Below are 26,030 nucleotides of genomic sequence, written 5' to 3' on the forward strand. Positions count from 1 at the left end.
CGTAAAACGATCCTTTGGTCCGATATCGGGGCCGACGTCACGGCCGATCGTTCGCCGTCCGAAGGCAGGATAAGTGTAATAAGCCCTTAAACGCGCATTCGGGATGCCAAGTGTTGCCAGTAAAAAATGCAAAATTGTAACTTCTTAAAAAAAGGTCAGTACATTACTGAATAGGGAGCGTGTATGAACTGTAGGAGGTAGCACAGGAGCCGTCAGATTTTTGGCGCGAGGCGTAAATATGATGTTTATTGTTCCGATGTAGCCCACAAGATGGCAGAACCTACTATGTACAAGAAAACACGTGACGTGTAAATGTACATGTTTATGGTTCCGATTCAGGCCACAAGATGGCAGACCCTCCAACGCGCACGGTCCCTATTAGCCAACTGAAATAATATAAATTGATCGTTTTCCGTTTCACGGAATATCAGCACATTCGTGAACAATATTTGAAATGTAAAAAAATATTTTGTCTCCAATTGCCAAAAATGTTCAATGGTTGATATTTTGGATATGAAACATTTATTTATAATTCATAAATTATAATCGATGTGGTGATATTTGGTGGCCCTAAATCGGGTCTGATATCAGGCCTGATAGTGTGGATGTAATTGGCACTTAAGGATCAATTTCTTAAATTATTATGCTGCCAGTGCAGGGCTATAACCGCCAAAATCTATTGCAGAGAATTTTCTCCGTCACTCTAATAACGTCTTAGTGAGAGTAAAAGAGGAGATCCCCGCAATTTCCGAATTTCGGTTTTCGCGGTAGGCCCACAGGTACTTTAGAACCGGATTCGACGCCAACTCCGTCTGTTGGTGACCTTGTTGAAACAAACATCTATGAAATTATGACGTTTACTTAACACTTGCACAGGATGGGCAATCATAATCTCTATCCTCAATACAGGATGTTTATTTAGCCACCTGCAATAATTTACGGGGTAAATATACAGGTCATACTGAGCAACTTTTACCATGGGAACAATCCCGAATTCGCGAAAAAAAATTTATTCACCCATATAAAATGTCAAACATCAAACAGCCAAAATGTATGAAACAGACAAATATTTTTTCAGATGTCAGGGTTCGTCCCATAGTGAAAATTGCTCAGTATGACCTATATATTCCCCCCGTAAATTATTGCAGGTGACTAAATAAACACGCTGTATGGAGGATAGAGATTTTGATTGCCCTGCCTGTGCAAGTGTTATTTAAACGTCATGATTTCATAGATGTTTGACGTTTAAAATGACACTGGACACTGGCACTGACTGGGATATTAAAATAGCTGCCAACTTATTTTGGTCTGACTAACAAACCCCGTGAATTTCGGGTACAAAATGCTTCAGTTGTATTCATTGGGCATCTTGGCGGTCTTCACATTGCACGCCGATTCGCATCGCTCTAATGTGAAAGCGAGACATCGCTATATACGTACATAGAGCTGTCCCACTCACGGAGCGACGTGCGCATCAGTCTGTTAACCGTTTTTAACCCATTGAACGTCGCCTGCCCGAAAGTTGATATTGGATTGGAGCTGTTGTGTGTTTGGCCGGCAAAGGGTTAATCATCATCATCGAACAGCGATAAAGGGTCCACAAACACCGGCTCCGCTGTTTTCGGCTCCTTCACAGGAAGAATGACTGATACATCCTGTTTGATTTCTGAAAAAAATACATGAATAAAAATATTTTTTTTTAAACTTCTGGATGAGCCGGGAATTTAAAACTCAATGGTGTTCTCTGGATGCTCATGGAACATAATATTGATGTGGACTGTATACACCATGTTTTTATAGTATTCAACTTCGGGGTATGGCTAACTAAATGGCATAGATAATTTTTGCTTTTTGCGGTTCTATCGCGGTGGAATGACCGTCAGCTGTAAAATGAACACCACTTTATGTGCGGCAAAGTATAATGTAATGCGTCAATTGCGTAATCCGTTGATGCCAATTCAGGCGTTTACGACTGATGAAATAATACTTGCAAAGTTTCATGATTTGTTATTGCTGTCATAAAAGGTATAGCGCTTATTTTTTACATGTTCATGTGACCAGCTGATGTTCTTACCACGGCGATATAACCGGCTTTTTTTAAATTAACAACAGCATCTGAACTATCATTTGACAAAGTATCAAACGGGAGGCGATGACATTTTTTTTGTTTTACGTGTTTCGGTGGCTGCCATTCCTCAACCCACCAACGGAGCGGCAGCTGACGTCCATGAGGGTTCATCGAACCTAATCGTTAAGCACTACACGAGTTTTCAGCCGGGAGGCGATTGGTCATGGAAATTTTTCCTGGCTCGCGGTCTATAAACACTAATCAATACGTAAACGGGCCGTAAGGCAAGCGTACACGTTCGTAAGGGCCTTATCAAATAAAAATAAATGACTGATTATCTCCGAAATGAAGGTAATTAGAATACCGGTGTTTTCGAGAAAGTTATTACTTAATTAACACGCTTTTATTAGGTCGACCTGTGTGTAACTATGTAATGGAATCTAAGGTAACTAATTTAACCATCTTCCAAGGATCGTAGCGGCATGAAAATTGGCAGCTGTATGTAGTTCTGATGACAATACAATAATATGGTACTGTCGAACTGATCTGATGATGGAGCCGGAAGATATGAACTGGAACTTCATGATGGAACATCGTATCATAGCTGTGTTTCTATTTGTTAGAAAAGTCTTGTAATGAACTTTGACCACGATTAGGTTTAAGGTCTGGTGATGAAGCCGGAAGATAAGCACTGGCATTCCATGATGGAATATCGTATCATAAGCGTGTTTTTTTTTAACTATTAATTTATTTAAGCTCCAGAATGCAGCCTTGAAAATTAACGGCAATAAAGAAATACGGTGTATTAATTAATCTAACACTAGGGTTTCACTCGCACGTGTAGCACAAGTATTTAAAGTTTTAAACTACTTGACTAATTTGGACAATGACAATACCTATAATTTGGAGGCCAGTTAGAAAGAACCAACTTCACGAAACAGTTTAAAACACTATATTTAATTTTACTTTTAGTACCAGAGATATAAAAAATGCTTAGTCCGCTCGGCAACCTAATCCTAGACTTCATATAAATTGTACACAACTATTTTAAACTTACCTTTAGCAGGTTTGGTCCCAAAAAGATCATCATCATCACCGTCATCTCCAAAAAGACTCGTATCCTTTTTACTTATCAATTTCGTTTTACTTTTAAATAAATCGTCTTCATCACTCAGATCATCTAGGATTGATTTTTTTGCTTTCTCTACGTTTTCTTTTACAGTTTCTACTATTGGTTCTTTTACAACTTTACTTTGTTGTATTTCATCTATATTGTTGTCTATTGATTTTGCTGGAAAATCGTCAAATATATTATGTGTGTCTTTTAGTTCTTCTGTTTTATTTTCTTTGACATTATCTTTTGTTTTATTGTAAACTTTGCCCAAAGTGCCTATACCTTTATTCTGAAATATATCTTCGTCTGAGCTAACGTTGGTATTTAACTCTGGTTTAGTTATTTTAGTTTTTGCTTTAAATAAATCATCTTCATCCAAATTCGAAAATATACCAGGTTCTTTCACTTTTTGAATATCAGATTGAGTTGTTTGAGCACTTTTAAAGAGTTTTTCATCAGAATGAGTGTCATTTGTGTTTACTGATGATTTTTTATTAGTTGGTCTAAACAAATCATCATCGTCATCTGAATCTAAAAATGATTTATTTTCTAACTTTTTACTGACATTTTCCCTCTTTATTTCATCAACTACATTAGCTACATTACCCTCTGATTTATCTTCATTTGGAGAATCCTTCTGTACTTTATCTATTTCATCATTTGAAATATCTTTCGTATTAATTGATTTTTTAAACATATCATCAATCTCATTAGGATCAAACGACGATTTATTTTCGACAGTTGGTTGTCCAAATGATTTACGGTCCTTTATTATAACATTATCTTTTTCAGTTTTCTTTTCTGGTTTTTTGAATAACTCCTCATCAGAATCAACTATGTTCAAATGTTTTCTTGTAGGTTCCATACTTTTATCATTTGTTTTTGTAGAGCCAAAAATGTCATCATCATTCAAAATATACACAGTTTTAACTACTTTCTCCTTAACTTCTTCCTTAGTACTGTTATCATTAGAGCTATCAAAACTAGAATCTGTAAAATCGATGGCAGATTTCCTGGCAGCTTCTTTTCTAGCCCGTCTAGTCGATGGTCGTCTTTTTACTTGTATTTTAGCTCTTTCTTTTGATATTTTATTATCTAATATTTCGGGATCATCAAAACTGATGGATTTTACCATTTTAGGTTCGGTTTTGTCAGCTTTGTGTAATTCTTCGTTACTTGCTGTGTGTTCTTGCTTAACTTCGACATTTTCAATTTGTTTCTTTTTCGGAGAAGCTCCTGGTAAGAGCGAGTTAACATTTATGTTGATATTCATAGGTTTTAGTTTGCCGATCTTTTTAGTTTCTTTGGCTGTATCATCCGTTGTGTCTTGAGCTTCTATGTTTTGAGTAGGATCGCGTTCTTCGACCGATTTACTAATGATGTCAGTCTCAATTGCTTTAGATGACATACTATCAGTTCTATCAAACGTTGGAGGATCTTCCGATTTCTGAGCAGTTTTTATTACTTCTTCTTTTTTACTAGGCTTTTGAGTAAAATCGATATCTATAGCCGGGGGCTCATCGTTGAAAATACCAAATCTTTCCTCGCTAGGACTAATAACTGGTTTCTCGTCAGTGATGATATCACTTTTCTTGAAAAACAAAGCTTCGTCATCGGAATCGTCATCAAAGAGCGCGTTTACGTTTTTAGACTTTTTGGGCACGTTCGGTTTTTCGAAAACTGGTGGTACATCATTAAAAATATCAGTAAATATATCATTTTTGTCAGCACTTGAAAATACATTTGAAGTTTGTGGTGCAATTGTTGTTTGTTGAACTTGTTTAACATTTTCAGTGTTAGGAATTTTTGGTTTACTATGAAACAAACCATCATCAGAGTCGTTGAGAATAGCTGTTACATGTATGTTTTCCTCGTCCGCTGCTATTCTTGTAGTTCTTAAAATATTTTTACTAAATATATCATCTTTACTTTGGCCACTGTTGCCTTTGTTTTCAGAATATTGGTTGATATCTGCATATTTGTTATTATTTTTAGAAGTAGATTCCTTTGTATCTTCGTCATCAAAACTGTCATGGCTAGATTCTGGAGTTGTTTTTTTCTGAGATTCAAAAGGAGGTATATTATTGTCTATGTCATTGTTTATACTATCTGTTACTGTTGGCTGCACTGTAGGTATATTTGTTTCTTGGGTACTTTTAACTTCATTGCGCTCAATATTTACTGAATTAATAATATCGGGTTTGTTTGATTGTTTCTCGGGTATAACATTAGCTGTAAATAACTCATCATCCATATTTGCAACTGCAGTAGAGTTTGGACAGGTTTGAGATGGTTTTGCATCTATTATATTTTTCGTATCTTTAAACAGCTCATCATCGGAATCAAACAAGGCCTTTTTACTATGTTCAGTCATTTTACCGATATTTTTATCAACTTTCGGTATGGTATTACTTTTGGTAAATAATCCATCATCATCATCATCAAATAAATGATCTTTTAGTTTATTAACAACTGGTTTACTTTCTTTATCTATATTGCGTTTAACATTTTTAGAAATATTCGTAAATAATCCATCATCACTATCTGAATCAAAAATGCTCGTTGTTTCTTTTATTTCCTTAATTACCTTATTTTCCTTTTTAGCATCACCTTTTTCAACATTAGTAACACCCGATAACGTAGCCACTTTTGGCTTAGCACCATACGAATTAGATTTTTCACTAACCACCTTATCTTTTTCACTATCTTTTTTAACCGTCGACACTTCAGCAAATAAATCATCATCATCACTGAACAGAGACTTATCATTTTTAACAGTCGGTTTAACCTGTACCACAATATCACTAGAGAATATATCATCTATATCATCAAATATATCACTAAATATGTCTTTTTTAGCTTCTTTTGGTAGAGTAACCTCCTTTTGCACTGGTTTTGATTTAACCACTTCAGATTTGTCATTCTTTTTATTTAGTTTCTCAGATTTAGCAAATAGATCATCGAATATATCTCTCTCTTTCTTTTCTTTGACAGGTTCTTTGACTTGGACTTCTTCAGTGTTACTTTCATCGCCGGAAGTGGATGATTTCCGGCGGTTCCGTTTCAAGATGGCTGCCCCTATGCTTTCCGCGTGCTTGTTTGTACCGAACAAGGATATGCCACCAACGGGTTTCTGAAAAATCCAAAATAATGTTTCAGGTAGTTAAACACGTCTAAAGAAATGAAATGCGTATTTGCGTTGAATTACAATTTCTCCCAATATATTGAGACTGGGCATAAAAAAATACGTGTCTGTTATTTTAGACTACTCTCTGACATATATCCAAATAAATCTAAGCGGAACCTTTCCTTGTTAGATGGATTTATAACGGTCACTGAATTGGCGAAAATATTGCTTAAAACTGAAATGTCAAAGTCACCCTAGCCTTTCAAAGCCACTCCGTTTACGGTGTTAACTTTAATTTAGTTTAACTCTTCAGTCTAAAGCACCGAGGGTGCCGTACCTTCACTGATTTTTTGTATGTTTTTTTTTTTATTTGGTTCATTATTAAATTTTTCCAACTACCGATTTTCAGCTGTATTAAATTATTAATATCGATTATAATATTTAAAAATGAACTGTCACTTACTTTGATATTGTCTTCGGGTTGTTCTTTAGTTACTGTCTTTGTTGTTTCTGATATTTTCGTTTCCGAATCTTCAGGGAATAGAGGAGGTTTGTCTATGTTTTGGTTTGTTTGCACCTGAAATATAACAAAATAAGTCTAAAATTATCATTTTATTTTAAAAAACATGTGTCCGTTTCATGTGGGGTATTTTTTCTTATGTCTGCCCACTTGTTCTCCTCTACTGGTCGCATCTCTTAACCAATTTTCGTGACTTTTGTAGAGTCGTACCAAGTTGAGTTGGCAGCTATTTTGATAGCACAGACTTTGCAAGTGTTACTACGCCAAACTTCTATGAAATTATGTCGTTTAAAATAACATTTGCACAGATAGAAGATTGACGTTTAAAGTAACACTAATGCAGCATGTGCTATCAAAATCGCTGCCAACTTAACCTAGTTCAACTCTACACGTATGCAGGTTCGATAATCAATTCAATTTTGGATTTTTTTCAAAATGGCATTGCCGTGGGGATACGTGATGTGCACAGCTGAAAAGTGGCTCATAAATTGCTTGCTCACCATTCTAAACACAATATTAAAAAGAACATGACATACAAATTAAGCACACAACTTAAACTACCAAAGATATCATATACTTCTTCAACTTCAACATTTATTCAGCAAATAGGCCACAAGGGCACTTTTACACGTCAACATGGAATTTACATACAAGCAAAAACAAGCACATCAACAATTAAGTATAAAATACAATTCATTGAAAATATTAATGCAAACTACTTAAGAGTATTATTGATTAAAGAAAAAGTAAGTGAATTATTATTATTACTTAGAGATGTATAGTCTCTAAATGTCGAATTACAAAAAAATAACTAAAATAATAATAATTATCATTAAAAAAAACAGATACAAAAAAAAAATCTAAAATTATTTAAAGGTGTAAATATCTCTAAATGTCAGAACTAAATGACTTTTATCAAATTATCCTTAGAGATGTATAGAGTCTCTAAGAGTCAAAATTACGTATAATTAAAACATTTATTAGGATAAAAGAAACATACGAGAACCGAATGAGGTGTCTCACTGTAATTATACTCAAAAATAAAGTTAGCTTAAACAGACCGGTCTCCTCAAACAGCACTCGTTCACGAGTATGACGCGTATCTCAGCCATCAAATATCAAACATTTATTCAGCAAATAGGCCACAGGGGCACTTTTACATGTCCATTTTTACAAACAATAAATTAAAAAAAAAACAGTTACAAATATCGAATCGATGAAATAATAAATACTTTATTAGAGATGTATACTGTCTCTAAATGTCAAATTACACAAATTAAACTATGATAAAAAAAATAAAACCATAAAATACTAAAATTCTTTAGAAAAATTCTTCATCGCCTCCCTCAACCTTCATTTGGGAAATGAAGGATATAAAAAAGAAATAACCCGTAAGGGCCTCAAAAGTTGTCAGATACTTCTTTAAATTCGACCCATGCCGCGGTGGATCTGGCCTGGCTGGCCGAGAGGATCTGCCGCGAATGGAGAGGACGCTGGTTCGATTCCAGCCCTGGGCACTGGAGGCCTCGATCACTTTTTGTTTCGTATTTATACAATACAATACAATACAAATACACTTTATTGCACACCTCAATACAGAAACAGTACAAATAATACAACACATAAAGAAGAGGTAAACAACAGGCGGTCTTATCGCTAAAAAGCGATCTCTTCCAGACAATTTTATTTATTTGACATTTATTTCAGTTTCTAATTTATTTAGTAGTCTCTCTACCTAAAATTACACAAAATAAAATATTTTCATTAAACAATTTGATTTGGTTCCTAATAGTTACCTTATTGTCACATTTATTTACCTTTGGCGTTCCGAACAGCGCTTCTTCAAGTCCACTCGGTTTGGTGCTAAAGTCGAATAGATCTTCGACCCTACTGCTATGGGGTTTAGGTTGAGATTTGTGCAGCTCCGCGAAAATATCGTCGTCGCTTGACTGGTCGTCTAGTGGCGGCGGCTCGTCGGGGAAAATTGTTGCTGAAAAACGTATAATTTAAGAAATTTGTACAATTAGTGATTTTTATTACAACTTCTTTGGAAACCAGTTTTCTGGGCGCCAGAATTGTTTAGTAACCTGATCGATAGCGCTAATGATATTAATATTAAAAAGACCAAGGAAGTTATTAAGTCAAAATGTGTTTAAAACAGAGCCTCTTTCAATTATATTTAAAAGAATTTTGGAAAAAGCTTACTAGCTAACGGCTCCTGTGGTTTGTACAACTTCCGGGGAACTGTTTCCGGTTGAGTGTACACTGGTTCTCTTTCCGGTATCTGTGAAACATACTACAAAAATAAATAAATAAACTCAAAAATGTTATTACAGTTTGGCTCAGGACTGTCTTATTTCAAACATAGATAGAGAGAGTCATACTGTCTTTGTCTTACGCTAGTACTAGCACCTAAAAGAAAGGGATGAGAATAGTTTTTCTGGTTCTTACTGAGTGACAAGTTGTGTTTGCTAGACTATAGTATAATATAATAATTGAAATCAATTTATTAATCAATCAATCAATCTATTAAGAACTAGTAAAGAGATCTTTAATAACAGTAAACTGCAATTTAAAAAAAAGTACTTATTTTGGCAATAGATAGTTAATAAGAGATCTTCCATCATACTTTAAATGCATAAACATAGGCATTGTACCTACCTACATAGTATTGTACAGTAGTGTTGTTAGTTGTTACTGTTTACCTCGTCTCTTTCTCTCTCAGTATTCATCATTCTGATAGATTAGCTTAGCATCTAGTGGTACAAACTTTGGGAGTCCCTCATGTTTACCTGGTTGCTGATTACCGAATTTAGTCTTCACTAATACTATTATTTTATTTGGTTTTAGTAATTCATAATGTATATAAAATGATTTTCTTCTTATAATTACACTTGACACTACGTATTACTTAAGCATGCTAATCACACTGACACTTCAATATCATAACTTTGCAAGTACTCACTTTCAATGATAATTATGTCACTAGTTTTATAAACAAGGTATTTAGGTAAGTACTAACTTTGAATATTGCATATTTTACACTGTATCTTGGTTGACGTGATCTGGTCCTGGCAGAATATCAGTGCCTCTCCCATAGGGTGAAGCGTAATACTGAGCCAGAACCCTTTTGTTTTGCTGCGACGCACACAACATTTCCTATATGTATGGAACAGTATTATTTAAATGTATTTTTTTTTCTCTTTCTACTTCTATTTTGTATAAATGTGTATTTCTCTCGTATAATTTTGTATTATCTGTTTTTTTGTCATTTTATTAATTGTATTTCCTGTGTGTATTGTGGCAAACAAATAAACGGATTATCTATCTATCTATCTATCTAGTGTTAGTAAATTTAATAACTGTATTTAATATCTTAAGAGTAGTTAAGTGTAGTAATATTCCTGTTATACATGTTTTAGTGAGAGCTGTCAGGGAAATAAGTGAATGTCCTTTGTGTGTATTTTGAAACCTTATGTCCTGCTCACTTACTTCTGTTTGCTTTCCAAATAAATAAAATACAATGATAGTTGATCATGGCATCAGTTTACAATTTGGTGCCGTGCCCAGGATATATTTGGATAAGTATTTAATCTGTATTTTACATTTAACACATGTAAATCAGGTACAGAGGAATCTAGCGGACCAGGTGTACAAAACGATCTATACATGCTTGAATCCTCTCAACAAAACATTTGAAGACGTTTTTATCGTCTCGACTTGATGAACTGTATCATTAGAAGCAATTATCCAGCAGTGGATATGTTTACCTTAATATCTCCCCCCAACCGCCGAGCTAAGTCCGCAGCCACGGCGGCAGGGGACGGGCGTACGGGAGAGACAGAGACGGGCGCTTCCGATTGTAGAGAAAGCGTGCTTGTAGACATCTGCAAACATAAAATTACATCATCATCAGTATACATATACATCACTTATTATAGTGACATGCAGACATAAAAAAAAAACATTTGGACGCTAAAATGGTAATCCGTGGTGGTTTTCTGTGGGGACCTGACTTTAGAGTTAATGGCGACGCACGCCAACGACACATAAAGAAATTAACATTCAAACATTATTATTGATACAAAAACTATACAAATTAAAAACCAAAAAAAAGGACATACACGTGACCACTTCCATATTGACTACCCTCTTTTTTAATTTAATTTTAGATGGTAGGCATATTATTGATGTTTAACGCCTATTGGTGTTTAACCAGTAATTGATAGCACAACGGTTGTACAAAATTACAAAAAAAAAAACAATAGCTGAAACAAATTTGATGCTGATATCTTATTGCCTAGACATTAAGGTACTGTATACTGTATAGATATTTTTGTTTCTTAATTCGTATCAATATTTTAAACCTTGATTGTACAAGAGAAATAGGCTAGTTGCCACGTTACCAAGTTAACAGAGAACATTGCCGCAAATTTAGATCATTAAGCAACAATACTTTATTAGGCGATGTTTTACAGCAAAATGTATTTATTTCCCAAATTTTGATCTCGATTCCCAAATTTTGAATAGTAACCCTAGGCCCCGGCCACATTTTCTTCAATATTTGATATTTTACCGTCCTATCCGGCATATAGTGTTCCACAGGCCGTTCTTCCTCAGATTCTGAATACTGTTCCACTTCCTCAACCTTCGATGTTGAGCTGTCAGAGTCACTCTCATCTGGGACCAGTCCTGAAACAACAATGTATTCTTGATTTTGTACACAAATTTTGTTACAGACCTCCCAGACTAACTTACTGCTTACTTGTATATGTGTATACAATATATAATCTTTTTGTGCATAACTTTTGTAATTCATAAACAAATGTAAATTTTAATAACAAAACTTCCGTGAGACACAGACATATTAAATATATTAAAAATCAATCCGTCGCACCGGTCCGTCAACGCAAGCTCCTCATGACACTCCTCTGTACAGAGTGAAACATGTCGAGCGTTTCTCGACTTAAAATACGAGAGGGACCCGTTTTTTAAATATATTTTATACAAATGTAAATTTATGTAATAAATAAGTTATACTTTACCTGCATGCCATTTGCTCTTCCACGCTTGTGAGCCTATGATGTAAGGGAGAGGTCTGTCGGCGTACAGGTCTTTAGGTTTAAGAACCAACCTGCAAATATATAGAGGAATAGACAAATGCTTGAATTTAGTGGTTAAATGCAAAATGGCCCCATTTCGTCGGGGATAGTGCAATACCGCGTAAATAACAAATGCAGCAAGGTACAATTACCTAGTACATTGTTTGAATTTCGAACTCTTTCGACTTAGTTGCGCGGTATTGCACTATACCCGACGATATGTGGTTTTCACTTGCAGTATAAAAATTAATCAGCTTTGTATCCTGGTCATAGGCACCAAATTGTAACACTATCTTAAAAAATTGTTAAAATTTACAATTATTTTTCCACAAAAACTTTATCAGGCATGCAATAGCTTAAAAAATCGGGAGGGATCCTTCAAAATGATTAGGTGTTTATATACCATACCCAGAATTTGCACTCATTCTGTTTAGTTTCGTTTGAAGGAAGTTATTTGGCTGAGGTAGACGCTATCTTGCTCATGACCTAAATTTACACTTTCGTAAGTTTACATACTGTATTAACTGTATAGAAACCTACCTGTCATCGTTCTCATCACTATCGCTATCGCTGTCACTGTCCCTCACGATGAGAAGGGGCTCGTGGTAGCTCTCCAGGATCTGCAGGCTCTCTTTCAGCTTGGTTAGGTCTGAAGCTAGGTCTTTGGGTTTGGGTGGTTCCTGTATAATTAAAATAGATTTTTATAGTTTACTTTATTAAGCAGAAAAATTTGAGTAAAACGGATTTGGTAGATACAGCCAAGGTATTAAATATCGATACGGAAAAAGATGACTAAAATATGTACACACTACCTTAATATACAGGCAATAAGGTCGTGTATACATATCTTTGGCACTTTGTATCGACATTTAATACCTTGACTGTACTCGTAACAAACGGTAGGAATAGATAATTTTTAAAATTAGTAAAAGTATTGAATAAGTTTTCCAACACAACACTAATTAGTAAGTACAACAAACATAAGTTTTTTGAATGTTGTGAACAGAACTTTGCGAACTCCGCACTCCACAAAACAGACAGCATATAACGTAATAGAATTTGGTATGACAATAGCTACCTGTGCAACGTGTAGGATTGTTATTATCGTTTTGTTGTCTATATCTTCCTAATACATTATAGTTTAGATGGCGCTAGCTGTACAACTGGTACTATAAGCATAGAATAACAAGTTTTGCAACTAACATGAGATTTATTTCATACTATCCTATATTCCAGGTTACCTTCTCGACGGCGGGGGGTGCCACATCCGCGTCGTCCTCATACACGCGGCTTTCCACAAACTGTGTGTTGCTCAGGGCTAGGAACCTGCAAGTGTAAAACGGGTTAAATGTTAGTAATTAAAGGGTTTCACACACAGACAATAACGCGGGCTGATGTTAGTCGACACCTAAATAAAATTATGACAGAATATGTTAAATAGGCGTTTCTATTTAAAGTTGCACGTTCACAGACATTAACTGTTATCCATCTAAGGTTCAAGCTAATTTGGTTGCCAAAACTAACAGTATGAATTGGTTAACCAATGTAAAGTAATCCCTAAGTGGCTCATCAATTAAAGTCCGCACCTCCAACTTGTGTGTTTGAATTGGGAATTTTTATGTTATTTTGTCCGAATCACGAGCTTCTCCATTGTTACTGAGAAAAAAGTCCCCAAGTTTTTTGGTCAATGGACCAATTGTCGTTAAATGTTCAATACATCTATGAACGTAACAAACCGGATAAACAAAAAATATTTCCTTCTATGAAATTGAAGTCGGTTAAAAATACAGAGTGTAGTATGCTCTATTTTTGAAATAAGACTCACTTGTTATTGACGTTCTGCAGATTAACACTGGCGTCTCGGAGCCCCCTCGACATCTCGTCCAATCTTTTGTTTGTCTCGTTGCATTTCGAGATTATTCTCTGTAATAATAATAGTTCTATATTGGATTAGGTTTCTCTCACTAGAACAAGGCTTATTATTTATATAATTGCGGCATATGGTAATTGCGCCAAGTTACTTGCTAAGTTCGTAATAAAAATACAAAACAAAAATTTACCTAACACCTTAACCCAAGAAAAAGTTTAAAAAATAATACACAACATTCCTGCCAATAAACGTAAGGATAAGCTAAACTAACTTACTCGTAAATATTATATTTAATTGGTTTATATTAGACGCGAACTAAATCTGACGCTCTTAACTATAATAAGACTAGATAATAGACTAGAGAAGATAGATTGAGTAGCTAAAGGGGATAACCGTATGACTTAACGCTTGTACGTTCCAGTCCCGTCTACTCCACAAGGCTCTAGCCACCTGCCTGAACTTGTCTTCCCATCTCATTTTTTTTTAATTTATTGAGAAACAAACAGTCTTAAAATAAACATATGAGCAACTTAGCTAATAGCTATGCATTGATTTCGTTATAGACCTATAGTTTCCTAATTTTTAATTTCGATGTACAATTGAAAAAATAATAATAGTGTATACTTTTTGCCCTCCATCATTCCTTTTCGTGTCTTGGGTACCATGTTGTGATGTCTTTTGACCATTTTTTTCTCTTTTGTCTCGGAGTATGTGGTAGAGGGATCTACGGGACCCTATCATGTAAGTATGTACTAACTTTCCGGTATGTAGCAGACAATTAATACATTTAATTGCGGCTACTATCCATACGAGAGGCGAAATAACAATTAGCATACACTTTCACCGCGTAACGAGATCTTAATTTCATTTTGTTATGCCAGTGACTTTATTAGCATATTAATTGGTCAAAGATAAATATTTTTCGTAATGAAACTTGTTATGTATTTACTGTTCAGGCACTTTTTGTGGTAAACAAGCGTACGGCCTGACTGATGGTAAGCGAACATTATAAAGGCTAGAAAAAGAGGAGCTTTTTTCAATATTCCTATCTTCCCACACATCTTTATCAATGAAACTTAGCGATCTGTCCCGGCTTCGTATGAGTTACACCAAACCTTAACAAATTATCCACCTAAACCTTCCTCAAGAATCACTCTATCGATAGGTGAAAACCACATGAAAATCCGTTCAGTATTTTTGAGTTTATCGCGAACATACATACACACAGACAGACGCGGCAGGGGACTTTGCTTTTATAAGGTGTAATGATAATCGGACACTTTATAGTAAACTTCCTTAGTAAAATTGGTTTTAACAATTTTTTTAAATAAATATGTTATGTGAGTAAGTATTTACCGTCATCCTCTTCTTAATTCTATAATAATTATTTTATTTTTAAGCTGTCAGACTATGAAATTCTCTGCGTCTAGACTCAAGGTGCGCTCAATCTCCTACTTCTTTCAAGAGACTCCTTAAACTTCACCTATTATCTGCTCCATGACCACGAATTGAGTTGCGATTTTTCAACGGCGGTTGTATTTTTATCAAGTTGCCACCATGCCTGTCACGTTCCAACAAATATGTAAGTGCAAAAGTGACAGAAGATAAAAATGCAACCATGCTACCACCAAAGTTTTAAAATAAAGAGTGAAAATCGTGTATATTAAGTCCCCTTTTCCTCTTAACAACAGAAGAAGATACCTGATGTATGTCTTGAAGGAGGTCTAAAAGCTGCTGGTCTCCGGCGAGGCTCCAGCGCGGCGCCGCGCCGCGGAGCGCCGCCGTGCCTTCCATTGCACGCTGTCCATTAAGAAAAAATTATTCTGAATAGTGTTTCTGAGGTACAAATTTAACAATTTCATAAAACATGTATTTTTCAAGCATCTTTCAATATAAAAGTAAGGTTCCTTGGAGCTCTGGACAGATGTTAGTGCGGGATGCTACCTGCGTAGACAAACTGGCAGTGTCTCACCTACAACGGACTAATGTAAAAGCGGGCGGAGCGGCGGAAAGCACCGAAATTTTGAAAAGTAATAAATAAAACCAGATTGTACAATTCGGCGTTGAAACCTTAGGCCCAGCGCGAAAGCGCCGAAATGTTGAAACGTAATAAATACAGGGTGACTGGTAATTCGTCGTATTCCTTCAAGGGGGTTATTCTACAGCTTATTTGGAGTGATTTAAGTCCAGTCAACTAGGGGTCAAAACTCATTGGTTTTCAAGTTATTCAAGATTTTAGATTTTTTAAATAAATACCCGCTTTTTGACCTTTTTCAAATAAAAAAAAGATTTTCCGAATAGCCAATGAATCACTGCTTTCGTAAAATAATAAAAAAAGTACAAAACATATCAAAATTTTGCAAATAAAAGCATCTGAAGTCAGAATTTTTTGTATTTTATTTTTTCAAATCTTGTTACATTTTAAGGCATAACTAAAAAAAAAGTAATAACACTTCGCGTACAAATTACAGAATTTATTTCCTCAGTTCATAAGCTTTCTAAAAAGGTACAATTTATGACATTTTATGCTCATTTTTTACAATTAATAATAATACCAAAGCAGTTACAGGACTTAGCGTACTTGACTTTTCTTGAAAACCAATGAGTTTTGACCCCTGGTTGACTGGACTTAAATCACTCCAAATAAGCTGTAGAATAACCCCCTTGAAGGAATACGACGAATTACCAGTCACCCTGTATAAGAGCCTCGGTAGAGAGAACCATTTTGTACCATTTAGCGTTGTCAGCGTCGAAATTCTAGGTCCATGGGGTCCCAGCGCGCAAGTTTTTAGCAGAAATCGCGAAGCGTCTGGTTGACGTAACTGTTGACCGAAGAGCTGGCGGCTTCCTCGCACAACGTATCAGCATTGCTGAGGAAATGCCGCCAGCATCCTTGGTACGGCCTAATTTCGATTTAAGCTAGTTATAAATAGTCACACCTCTATACAGGGTGTAATCGTTAAGTGTGGCCAGGCCATAATTCCGTAAATATAACTGATATCAGAAAACTTCCAACTGATATCCAAAGTGCGTTACCCAAGGAGTAAAATTACATTAAAAACTTTTTTTTAAATAGATGAAGTAATATTTAAAATACTAAGTTAAAACACTCCCATACATTTAGTATGACGACTTACAGCCTCAAAGAATGTCGGGTGTCGTAAGAGGTAAAACTGTTTGAGATTCGTTATTTGTACGAATACATTGTAATAAAATAATAAAACTACCGTTTATGAAATAATTAATATAACATTTATTTTGAAATGAATAATTATTTTATTTACAACAGTTGCTCGATGTAACGTCCTTCTTGTGCGATACATACTCCTAACTGTTTCTAAATGAACTTTTGTTAACATTTGCGGGGTAATTAGAGCAATGGCACGGCGTACGCGATTTTTTAGCTCTTCTAAGCTGTGCACTCTTTCAGCGTAGATATTATCCTTTATGAATCCCCATAAGAAAAAAACACACGGAGTAAGATCCGGGGATCTTGCCGGCCATGGAGTCACACTATTATTGGCTATTAAGCCAGTAAAATGGTCTTTTAAAAAATCCATGACAATACGTGCGTTGTGTGGTGGGGCTCCATCTTGTTGGAAAATTATCAACCTTCGTTCTTCGTCTGGAACGTGTTCTAGGAGACGCTGCAAATCGTTTTGGATGAACTCAAAATATTTCTGTCCAGTCAATGTGCCGCCATAAAAATAAGGCCCAATAATCCTGTTACCAAAAATACCACACCACACACTGGTGGCTTTATAAAATATTGGAATGAAAATATCTAACTTTAGTATTAATTTAAAGCCGTCAGATAATAATAGATCAGTACGTGTAAATACTTGAAAATGTTAATTAATTGATGTGGAGTAAGTGGTTAACATAAGAAAATTCATGAATCATTTGATAACGGTGACATGCCTCGGCCGTATAAACTAGTCTTTGAATGAACGGCTTACCTACTAAATGTATGGAAGGGTTTGAAGTTAATATTTGGGATATTTCTGTTTTTATTTAAAAAAAGTTATTAATGTAATTTTACTCATTGGGTAACGCACTTTCGATATCAGTTGGAAGTTTTCTGATATCTGTTATATTTACGGAATTATGGCCTGGCCACACTTAACGATTACACCCTGTATATGTATATCTATTATGTGAATAAAGCTATTTAACTATGGCATCAAAAAAAAGTAATTTCGATGTGTAGAAGACCAGCATATAAAATTTACCGTAGGGAAGGCTGTCAGAGGGCAAGAACTTTCGTATTAGTACACATACGTTCAGACACAGAAATGAAAGCTTCACTCCTGCTCTGCCGACGTTCAGTGATTAGAATATGGGTAGGTACAACTACAAACGCATTAGTTAAAAGTAATGAAAGCGCTTGTAGACGATCTTATCTTATAGACTGTCCTCCTATATTGCATCTCCTCCTTGTATTGACCTTAGATAATTTTCACATATAACAACAATGTCCTCTTTGTCCTGTCACTGTCTGTCCTGGCTCGTACCAATGAGTTTTTCGGAACTTATGTACGGAATATCATTTGATATTTACCACTATCTTTTTGCTGAAGGAAAACATCATGAGGAAACCTGCATACATCCGCGAAGGAATTCAAAGGTGTATGTGTCTCCAACCCGCATTGGGCCAGCGTGGGGACTATAGCCCAAACCCTCTCGCGCATGAGAGGAGGCCTGTGCCCAGCAGTGGGACGTATATAGGCTGAACTATTACTAACTACGCTGTATACTCTAAATAGCTACACTCATGGGACCGGATGTTTTATGATGCTATAGTTTTCGTTATATAGAGAGAAATTAATATTAAAGTAAAGCAACTATACTATAGCCAACAAATTTCGACGTAATTGGGAGTGAATTGTTATATCGAGTGACGTTATATGGAGTTTACAATGTAATTAATTTCCGAACAGATTATCTATGTTGGATATTTCCATTTAAATATATTACTATTATATGCATGTGATTTGCATGTTATCTATATAACTAATATTTTTATGATTAACAGGATGCAGAGTAAACTTTATTACAACAATTATTATCATTCAACAACAACAGGCATGATAGGCAAATAGCAATAGTTTTTATTATTTTTAAAAATGCCTACTTTGAAGTATTTTAACTTAAACTTAACATGTCAATTGGTGGGAATAAAGTGTGTTGATAGCTTGAAGGAAATTTTGAATTTATCTTACTTAAATTACTTATAGTTGTCATTTTTTTGTAATTATTTTTCTCACTGCACCCACATGTGAGAATTTCTGTTTTTCCCTATGGTTGACTGGTAGAGAATGCCTTAAGGCACTAAGTCTGCCATTTGTACTTATTTTTTATTGTGCAATAAAGTTTAAAATAAATAAATCTTATTGCCAATAAATGGTCATTGAAACAAAACAATGAACTAGGTGTGCTATAGACCTCACGATAAGGTTTTTTTAATTAATTTATAGTCTTATATCAGAAATACATTTTTATACTATATCTATAGTTTTCCTTAATCTACGATAACCGATTCTGTGAGCATTTGGGCAAAGGCCTCCCCCAATCTTCTCCACTCTTCCTTATTTTGCACTAATCTGGTCCATATTTTAGTCCTTCCAGCCATGTCTTCTATTTAATTGGACCATCTTTTAAATGGCCTACCTCTGTTTCTTTTATGTCCTCTAAGGTGCCATAGTGTTACAATTTTGCTCCATTTATCTCCTCCTCTAATAGTATGTCCAGCAGGGGCGGCGGCTCCATACAACTCGATTCCCACCGGCTTGCCTAAAATTTATTGCTACGCGCCCAAGGATACACCTAGCGCTCGCTTCACTTTTTACTTGAAAGAAGTAGGTACATAATGTTAGTTTAGGTTTTTTTTGTTCCGAGTTGCCTAGCCAGAATTTCCACGCGCCGCTACTGATGTCCAGCCCACTTCAATTTCTGTTGTTTTGTTTTGTATCTAACATAAATAAATCCTATTTTGTCTCTTAAATTCTTGTCACTTATTTTGCAATAAGGTTGATAAGCTTTAAAAATTACTTTGTTGTATCACAGCGTAATCACAATGGTCTTAAGTTCCATAGACAATAAAGTCCTTCATGCCCATTTTTACAATTTCGAACATATTAAAAAAAACTAAACAACAGAAAATTTTTATCTAACTACTGAACCTAGTCACAATATTTCACAACAATCGGTTGAGAATTGTGACCTGTAGAGGAGAACATCTGGACATACAAAAGCAGATTGCCCGAGCCAAATTGAAGACCTTCACTAATGCTTTGGTCAATTATGTATGCTAGATATTATTGCTGCGATTGTCAATGCCGTCATCTGAAAACACTACATAAGGTTTTCAGGCCTGAAAATATGACAGATCACATAGCGGATTTACAAGCGCAATGACTTTATGTCAGCTGTGGAGTTAAATACATGCACCCTAGCACAAGTGCCCTGCCTAACAATGTGAATGATAGTTGCTATGTATAGTGAAGAATTGGACAGCGATACCATATAAAATTTCCATAGCTGAAGATACAAGAGGGCTGGTGGCCTGGAAGAGTGCAGGTGGCCTAGCGGTAAGAGCGTGCAACTTACAATCTGGAGGTTGCAGGTTCAAATCCCAACTCATTTTATAATTACCAGTTGCTTTTTGGTGAAGGAGAACATAGTGAGGAAACCAGACTAATCCCAATAGCAGTTGCTTTCGTAAAACTAGTGCCCACGCCAATTCTTGGCATTAGTTGCCAAGCGGACCCCAGGCTGAGCATGAGCTGTGGGAAAACTGCCGGGACAACGCGAGGTAGATGATGACAGTTGAAGATACAAGTTGTGATTAACTTTTCTTAACAACTCAGACTAATTGGGTACACTGTTTTTTGAAAACTGGCATTGATATCTAATCCATATAAAACACAAGAGAAACAAATATTTACAACGGAAACAATTACAATAAGAAGATTAACCTTTTTCAAGTTATTAAGTATAATTTCAGTACTCCAATCACGAATAACATCATAAAAAGAAGCGTAAACAAACCTTTACGAGCTAAATCGAAGTCAACATACGCACCAATTGATCACTAATCAACGATTTAAACAACAAAATCATAAAAACAATTCGTGTTTTAAAGCCAAACAATTATCTCACTGTCATTTAAAATACGTGTGAATCACTCACCAAGTGCAATGTTAATAAACTTTAGAGGCAAATAGAAAGTTAATTAGTGCGTCGAGCAGTTAGAATCCATTTGATAGCAAAATATAAGGTGTAATCGTATTTATTTTGCGTAAAATGCACTTTCTCTGTGTACTCTACAAAAACAAGGATGACAGATCAAGCTGTTTGAGCTACCAGGTTTTATAAACATGCCTATTTTTTATGGGTTTTATGTATTTATATAAAAAATCTAGCATTATAAACATAAATATTACTAAATACCTTAATTTTATATTTTGTAGGATTTATTTAGGCTTCCATTCTTATATTGCTTTTAGTTTATCCGAACGACGTTTTTATACTTGCCTTGAATAAGTTGTATAACGTCAAATCTCATGTCAAACTGACATTTAAACCATAATGTTGCTGCTATAATGAAATGTAATAATGAATGTTTTTTGCAATATAAAAGAACTTGTACAACTGAAGGCAAACTGACAGAGCCTAGTGCAGGGAACATTAAATATATCAATGTATGTTTTTTCCTATTTCAATTAGATTAAGGTATAAATTTGAATGCTCTGAGACTAACCTCGGGGTATCACGGAGGAATTTCTCTCCGCGGCATCAAGGAACAACGTATTTTCAAAGGTATCCAGTATTATAGTACACAGCAAAGCTCATGGCGAACTTGAGGTGCACTCGCGATGAACTCGCTGCGCGTTCATCTCGCTTTCAACTCGCTCGCAAATCGACAGTGCGATAGAGCCCTTAAATTCAGTAACTGACGACAGGGACGCAGCTATACGTTAGACACGGTACAGATATATCTGCATCTCTCTTTTACGTATTGCTGCGTCCGTGTCGTAAGTTACTGAATTAAGTGTGAAGCGTTTAACTTTTAGACCCTGTGCTTCGAATCTACGCCAGGCCGGGGGTCTAAAGGTCCCTCTTTATATAGCGATTCCAGATATTTTGAGTAACTGGCAGCACCTGATATCTATTTAAACTTTCTCAAGGCAAGAGAAATTCGGTTTCCTGCCAAAGTAATTAAAATATATTTATTTTGCGTAATTTTACTAATGAGGCAATTAGTTGCAGAAATGTAGTAGGTATTAAGTATTAGAATTAACAGAACAAAGAATATTGTCCAAACATTACTCATCCAGACATTGTCGAATAAGTAAGTCTTTAGAAACATACTATCAATTAAGTACCTAGGTAGGTATTTTACTTATTTGTAAGCACAGATGGTGTTTTCGTGTTATATCTCACACCTAAATATTCATCTTATGTCGTAAATTAAACATTTTAGTACAGTGTCATCAGTGATCGTCAGTTGCTTGTTGTCTCGATATAACAATGAGATATAAACATAACACAATATGGCAGTAAACAATAACAGGTACCTAGCCCGACTGTGGAATGCACTCGGATGAGATAAGCCGGTATATAGGTACTTACCTATATGCATCACTTGAGCTACCAAGCCAAGATAAAAAGTTGATAGAGTACGCCAATCGAAATTTAACCTTTCAAGTGGCATACGTCATTTTTGAGTTGTTGGAACTTCGATTTTATTTTACTTACTCCGTTGACTCAGCGATCCAAAATGAGACTTGGCCTCCGACACAAGACAGCGCCACTTTTCTCGGTCTGGTGCGACTTCTCGCCAATTTTTGATTCGCAATTGGCGCAGATCCGCCTCCACCATGTCGCTCCAGCGAAACCTGGTCCGTCGGATAGTTCGCGCAGATCCATCTCCACCATGTCGCTCCAGCGATACCTGGGGCGTCCGATAGGACATCCTGCGAGGCGACCCAGGTACGCTCTTTTCACGTTCCGATCTTCATCCATTCTCTCAAGGTGGCCCAACCAACGGAGCTGTGGTTCAGCCAATAGGTCTTCAATCTCTTTTATTTTAATGAATCAAATTTCCAATGACGTAAATTGTCCGGAAATAGTGTGGAAATAGGTAGTCACGTGACTATTATCGTAGCATCTGTCATTCGTATATTTTTCTATTCGTTTGGCGTGTGTCGATGCACGATTGCCATCTTGACTAGGCCCCCAGATGCAGTAGAACCTTGATAGTACGAATCTCAAGGGAAACGCCAAAACTTTGTGTTAACGAGTTTTCGCCGTATAGAAGGTATTGACTTAGCTTAGAGACATCATTATAGGGTTTTTGTTTGTCTTAAAGCACTGACTTGATATACTACGTCCTATACCTACCTCAATGTCTTAAAGAGATTTCGAGTTACAGAGGTAAAACGAATGAAATAATTAATATACGTATTAGAGAGATAATTTTACCGGATCCCTTTGTTTGGCATAATTATTGAAAGTCATAATGTAATGATAGTCAGATTATCATTAGTCATAACTCTGAAACCGTTAACTCTTCAGGAATTTCCTTAGGTTATCCTATAGATAGGTTAGGTTAGGTTTGTTTTATGGCAATCCTGAAAAGTTACGCGTTTCTGAGAAAAACCAAATTATGACTAACGAAAATGCGAACAATCAATACATTATGACTTAAAACTGTATGGGAAACAATAGAGACCCTAATTTTACAAACGCATAAAGTACAGTCTTATTATTTTCTTCGAGTTACAAAGGTAAATAACTTCGAGAATGACAATTAAAATTTTAGTTTAAATTCCCAAAGGACCTGAGACGACATCCATTGAAAAATTATCTACGACTCTCTCTTAAGTCGCAGCACAGGTTCCTCGCGCGCCAGACTCTTAGCGGCGGGTACCAGAGAATCCAGCGCCTGGCTACACGCCTTCTCTTCAGTACACACAGGCAACTTTTCTGGAACCGCACACTCTGCGTGATGCGATTGCGAGCTTGGTTGCGACTCGGCGTCCGGGTCTGTGCTCCACATAAGGGCCCCTGCGGCACTGAAGTCGACGCCCTCTGACACCACGGGCTCTCCTGCCAAAGGAGCGCCGGCCGCTTCTCTAGACACGCCGCGCTTAATGATATCCTCCGCCGGTCTCTTGCCAACGTCAACGTGCCAGCTCTTCTCGAGCCTGCTGGTAATGTAAGAGACGATGGTAAGAGACCGGACGGAATGTCACTAATTCCGTGGAAGATGGAACGGGTGCTGGTGCGGGACGCCACATGTGTCGACACCCTAGTGCCGTCTCATCTCCACGGCACAACTGCAAAAGCTGGCGCGGCGGCAGAGGCGGCCGAAAAATTTAAAAAAACTTATATGGGTCTCAGCTCCGAACACGATTTCGTACCTTTTGGCGTCGAGACCCTTGGAGCGTGGGGTCCGAACGAGTATACACTATTTAAGGAATTAGCTAAAAGTATAGCAGGCGCCACCGGTGATCGTAGAGCTGGCGGCTTCCTCGCACAATTAATAAGTATTGCGATACAACGAGGAAATGCTGCCAGTGTCTACGGCACCATAGCGCAGGTTTAAGATTAGTTTTATTGTTAGATTTAGATTTTACGTTGTATAGGTTACTTAGTTATATAATTCTGTTATGTTTTTTCTTAATATGAAATTGGTATTTAAATAAAATGTAATAAATCTAATTTTAATTTCAATATCGTTTATTTCACAAATAACCTTAACAGTAAATAACAACCAAAGCGCTTACACGTTAAGTACCAAATACTTACATATTCGAATTGTTTATTCAGTTTATTCAGTTTGTGAATTTTTTATTCAGTTTACAATAAAAACTGCATTTTCTGCATTGCAAATTGCAAAGCAATAAAAATGCAATGGGAAGATCAATAATTTGTGTACAAATACAATAGGTTGTTACACTTGTTACCAGTAACCTATTTACAAAATATTTAACAAAACTTGACGAAGCAAAGTTGAACGCACCATAACGATCACCAACTAGGTATTTTACCGTTAGAAAATCTGAATTCATGCTAAAACAGTCTTTATTTCTTCAATATTAGGCGCTCATTTTATAGCAGGTGCTCAATATTGGCGGTAAGTAAAATTGTACGATCGCAAATAATCCTTTGCAGTTAACAAAATATTTTTTTAGCAAAAATATACCTTATTCCGTGGTATTACATTACTTTATAGAAAATTATCGATTTGCGGACAGCAAATAGTTACTTAGTTATGTTTTTGAGTAACGAAATGACGGAAATTTTGTTTGATCAAATGTTCTCCTCTTTTTGTTTATTTAGCATAATTTACTTAATACGAGTGTGTTAATAATTGAATTTTAATTTTTGTCGCGTAATTTGTCTTTTAGGTTTAATTAGATCAGTAAAGTAAATTATTATTGTATGTCACGGAACAATGAAATTAAATGTTAGTACCTATTATAATTTTTGTTCTTTATCGTCATGTTTCCCGCGTAATAAATCCGCCATTTTGAAATAATTAATCATTTGTGCTATTATTAAGTTACTTACGTTACGAATTCAAGAACAACTTCAAAACAAGTTTGATGAGTATTTGTACAAATATTACTAATATGTTTTCAATTAATATGGCTAAGAATATAATATGGCTATAATGATAATAAAATGACTTGTTGAATTATAATTGATACTTCCTGTTTATGGATGATTAGTCCAATAAAAAATTATCATATAGTGTCTCTGACTCAATGTAAATGCAGTATTTTTCAGTTCATTATACTTTTAATTTACTTAGCTGGATTAATTTTGAATATATAGGATACTTATTATATGTATTTTAAACTAATGAGAAGATTTTAACTTCTATTATTTTAATGTTTTCTCGAAGAAGAAAATTTCCACAATAATCATCTTCCTTGCGCTATCCCGGCTTCTTGCTACGGCTCATGGGAGCCTGGGGTCCGCTAGGCACCTAATCCCAAGAATTGACGTAGGCACTAGTTTTTACGAAAGCGACTGCCACCTGACCTTCCAAACCAAAGGCCTTATTGGGGTTAGTCCGGTTTCCTCACGAAGTTTTCCTTCACTCAAAAGTGTTCCGAGAAACTCATTGGTACGAGCCGGGGTTTGAACACTTTGAACCTCCGGATTGAAAGTCACACGTTCTTACCGTTTTGAAGAAGAAAATTAGTCCCGGAAA

The 26,030-nt window shown here is 35.8% G+C and overlaps 1 protein-coding gene across 2 annotated transcripts; it reads right to left on the reverse strand.

Annotated features, from left to right (window-relative positions):
* Positions 1 to 572: 572 nt before the first annotated feature.
* On the reverse strand, positions 573 to 21,375 carry LOC133532962 (WASH complex subunit 2). 2 transcript variants are annotated; one of them, XM_061871846.1, is made up of 13 exons: positions 20,993 to 21,375; positions 15,503 to 15,601; positions 13,757 to 13,854; positions 13,173 to 13,257; positions 12,472 to 12,611; positions 11,875 to 11,963; positions 11,406 to 11,521; positions 10,600 to 10,716; positions 9,035 to 9,113; positions 8,647 to 8,819; positions 6,773 to 6,886; positions 3,126 to 6,315; positions 573 to 1,666 (listed from the first exon to the last, which is right to left on the reverse strand). In XM_061871846.1, the coding sequence occupies exons 2-13, from the start codon at positions 15,593 to 15,595 to the stop codon at positions 1,566 to 1,568; spliced, it is 4,395 nt and encodes a 1,464-aa protein (XP_061727830.1). In that variant the 5' UTR covers positions 15,596 to 15,601; positions 20,993 to 21,375; the 3' UTR covers positions 573 to 1,565. The 2 variants fall into 2 exon arrangements, with proteins under 2 accessions (XP_061727830.1, XP_061727831.1); XM_061871847.1 differs by lacking the exon at positions 20,993 to 21,375 and adding an exon at positions 20,852 to 20,963.
* Positions 21,376 to 26,030: the final 4,655 nt, after the last annotated feature.

Source organism: Cydia pomonella, chromosome 28 (genome assembly GCF_033807575.1).
Source record: "Cydia pomonella isolate Wapato2018A chromosome 28, ilCydPomo1, whole genome shotgun sequence".
Taxonomy (NCBI): Eukaryota; Metazoa; Arthropoda; class Insecta; order Lepidoptera; family Tortricidae; genus Cydia; species Cydia pomonella.

Excerpts from the sequence above, each read along its gene's own strand:
- LOC133532962 (XM_061871846.1), bottom strand. The coding sequence starts at position 15,595 with ATGGAAGGCACGGCGGCGCTCCGCGGCGCGGCGCCGCGCTGGAGCCTC. Across the intron at positions 12,612-13,172 it reads CACCCCCCGCCGTCGAGAAG|GAACCACCCAAACCCAAAGA; the intron begins GTAACCTGGAAT and ends TTAATTATACAG. Across the intron at positions 11,522-11,874 it reads GAAGAGCAAATGGCATGCAG|GACTGGTCCCAGATGAGAGT; the intron begins GTAAAGTATAAC and ends TTGTTGTTTCAG.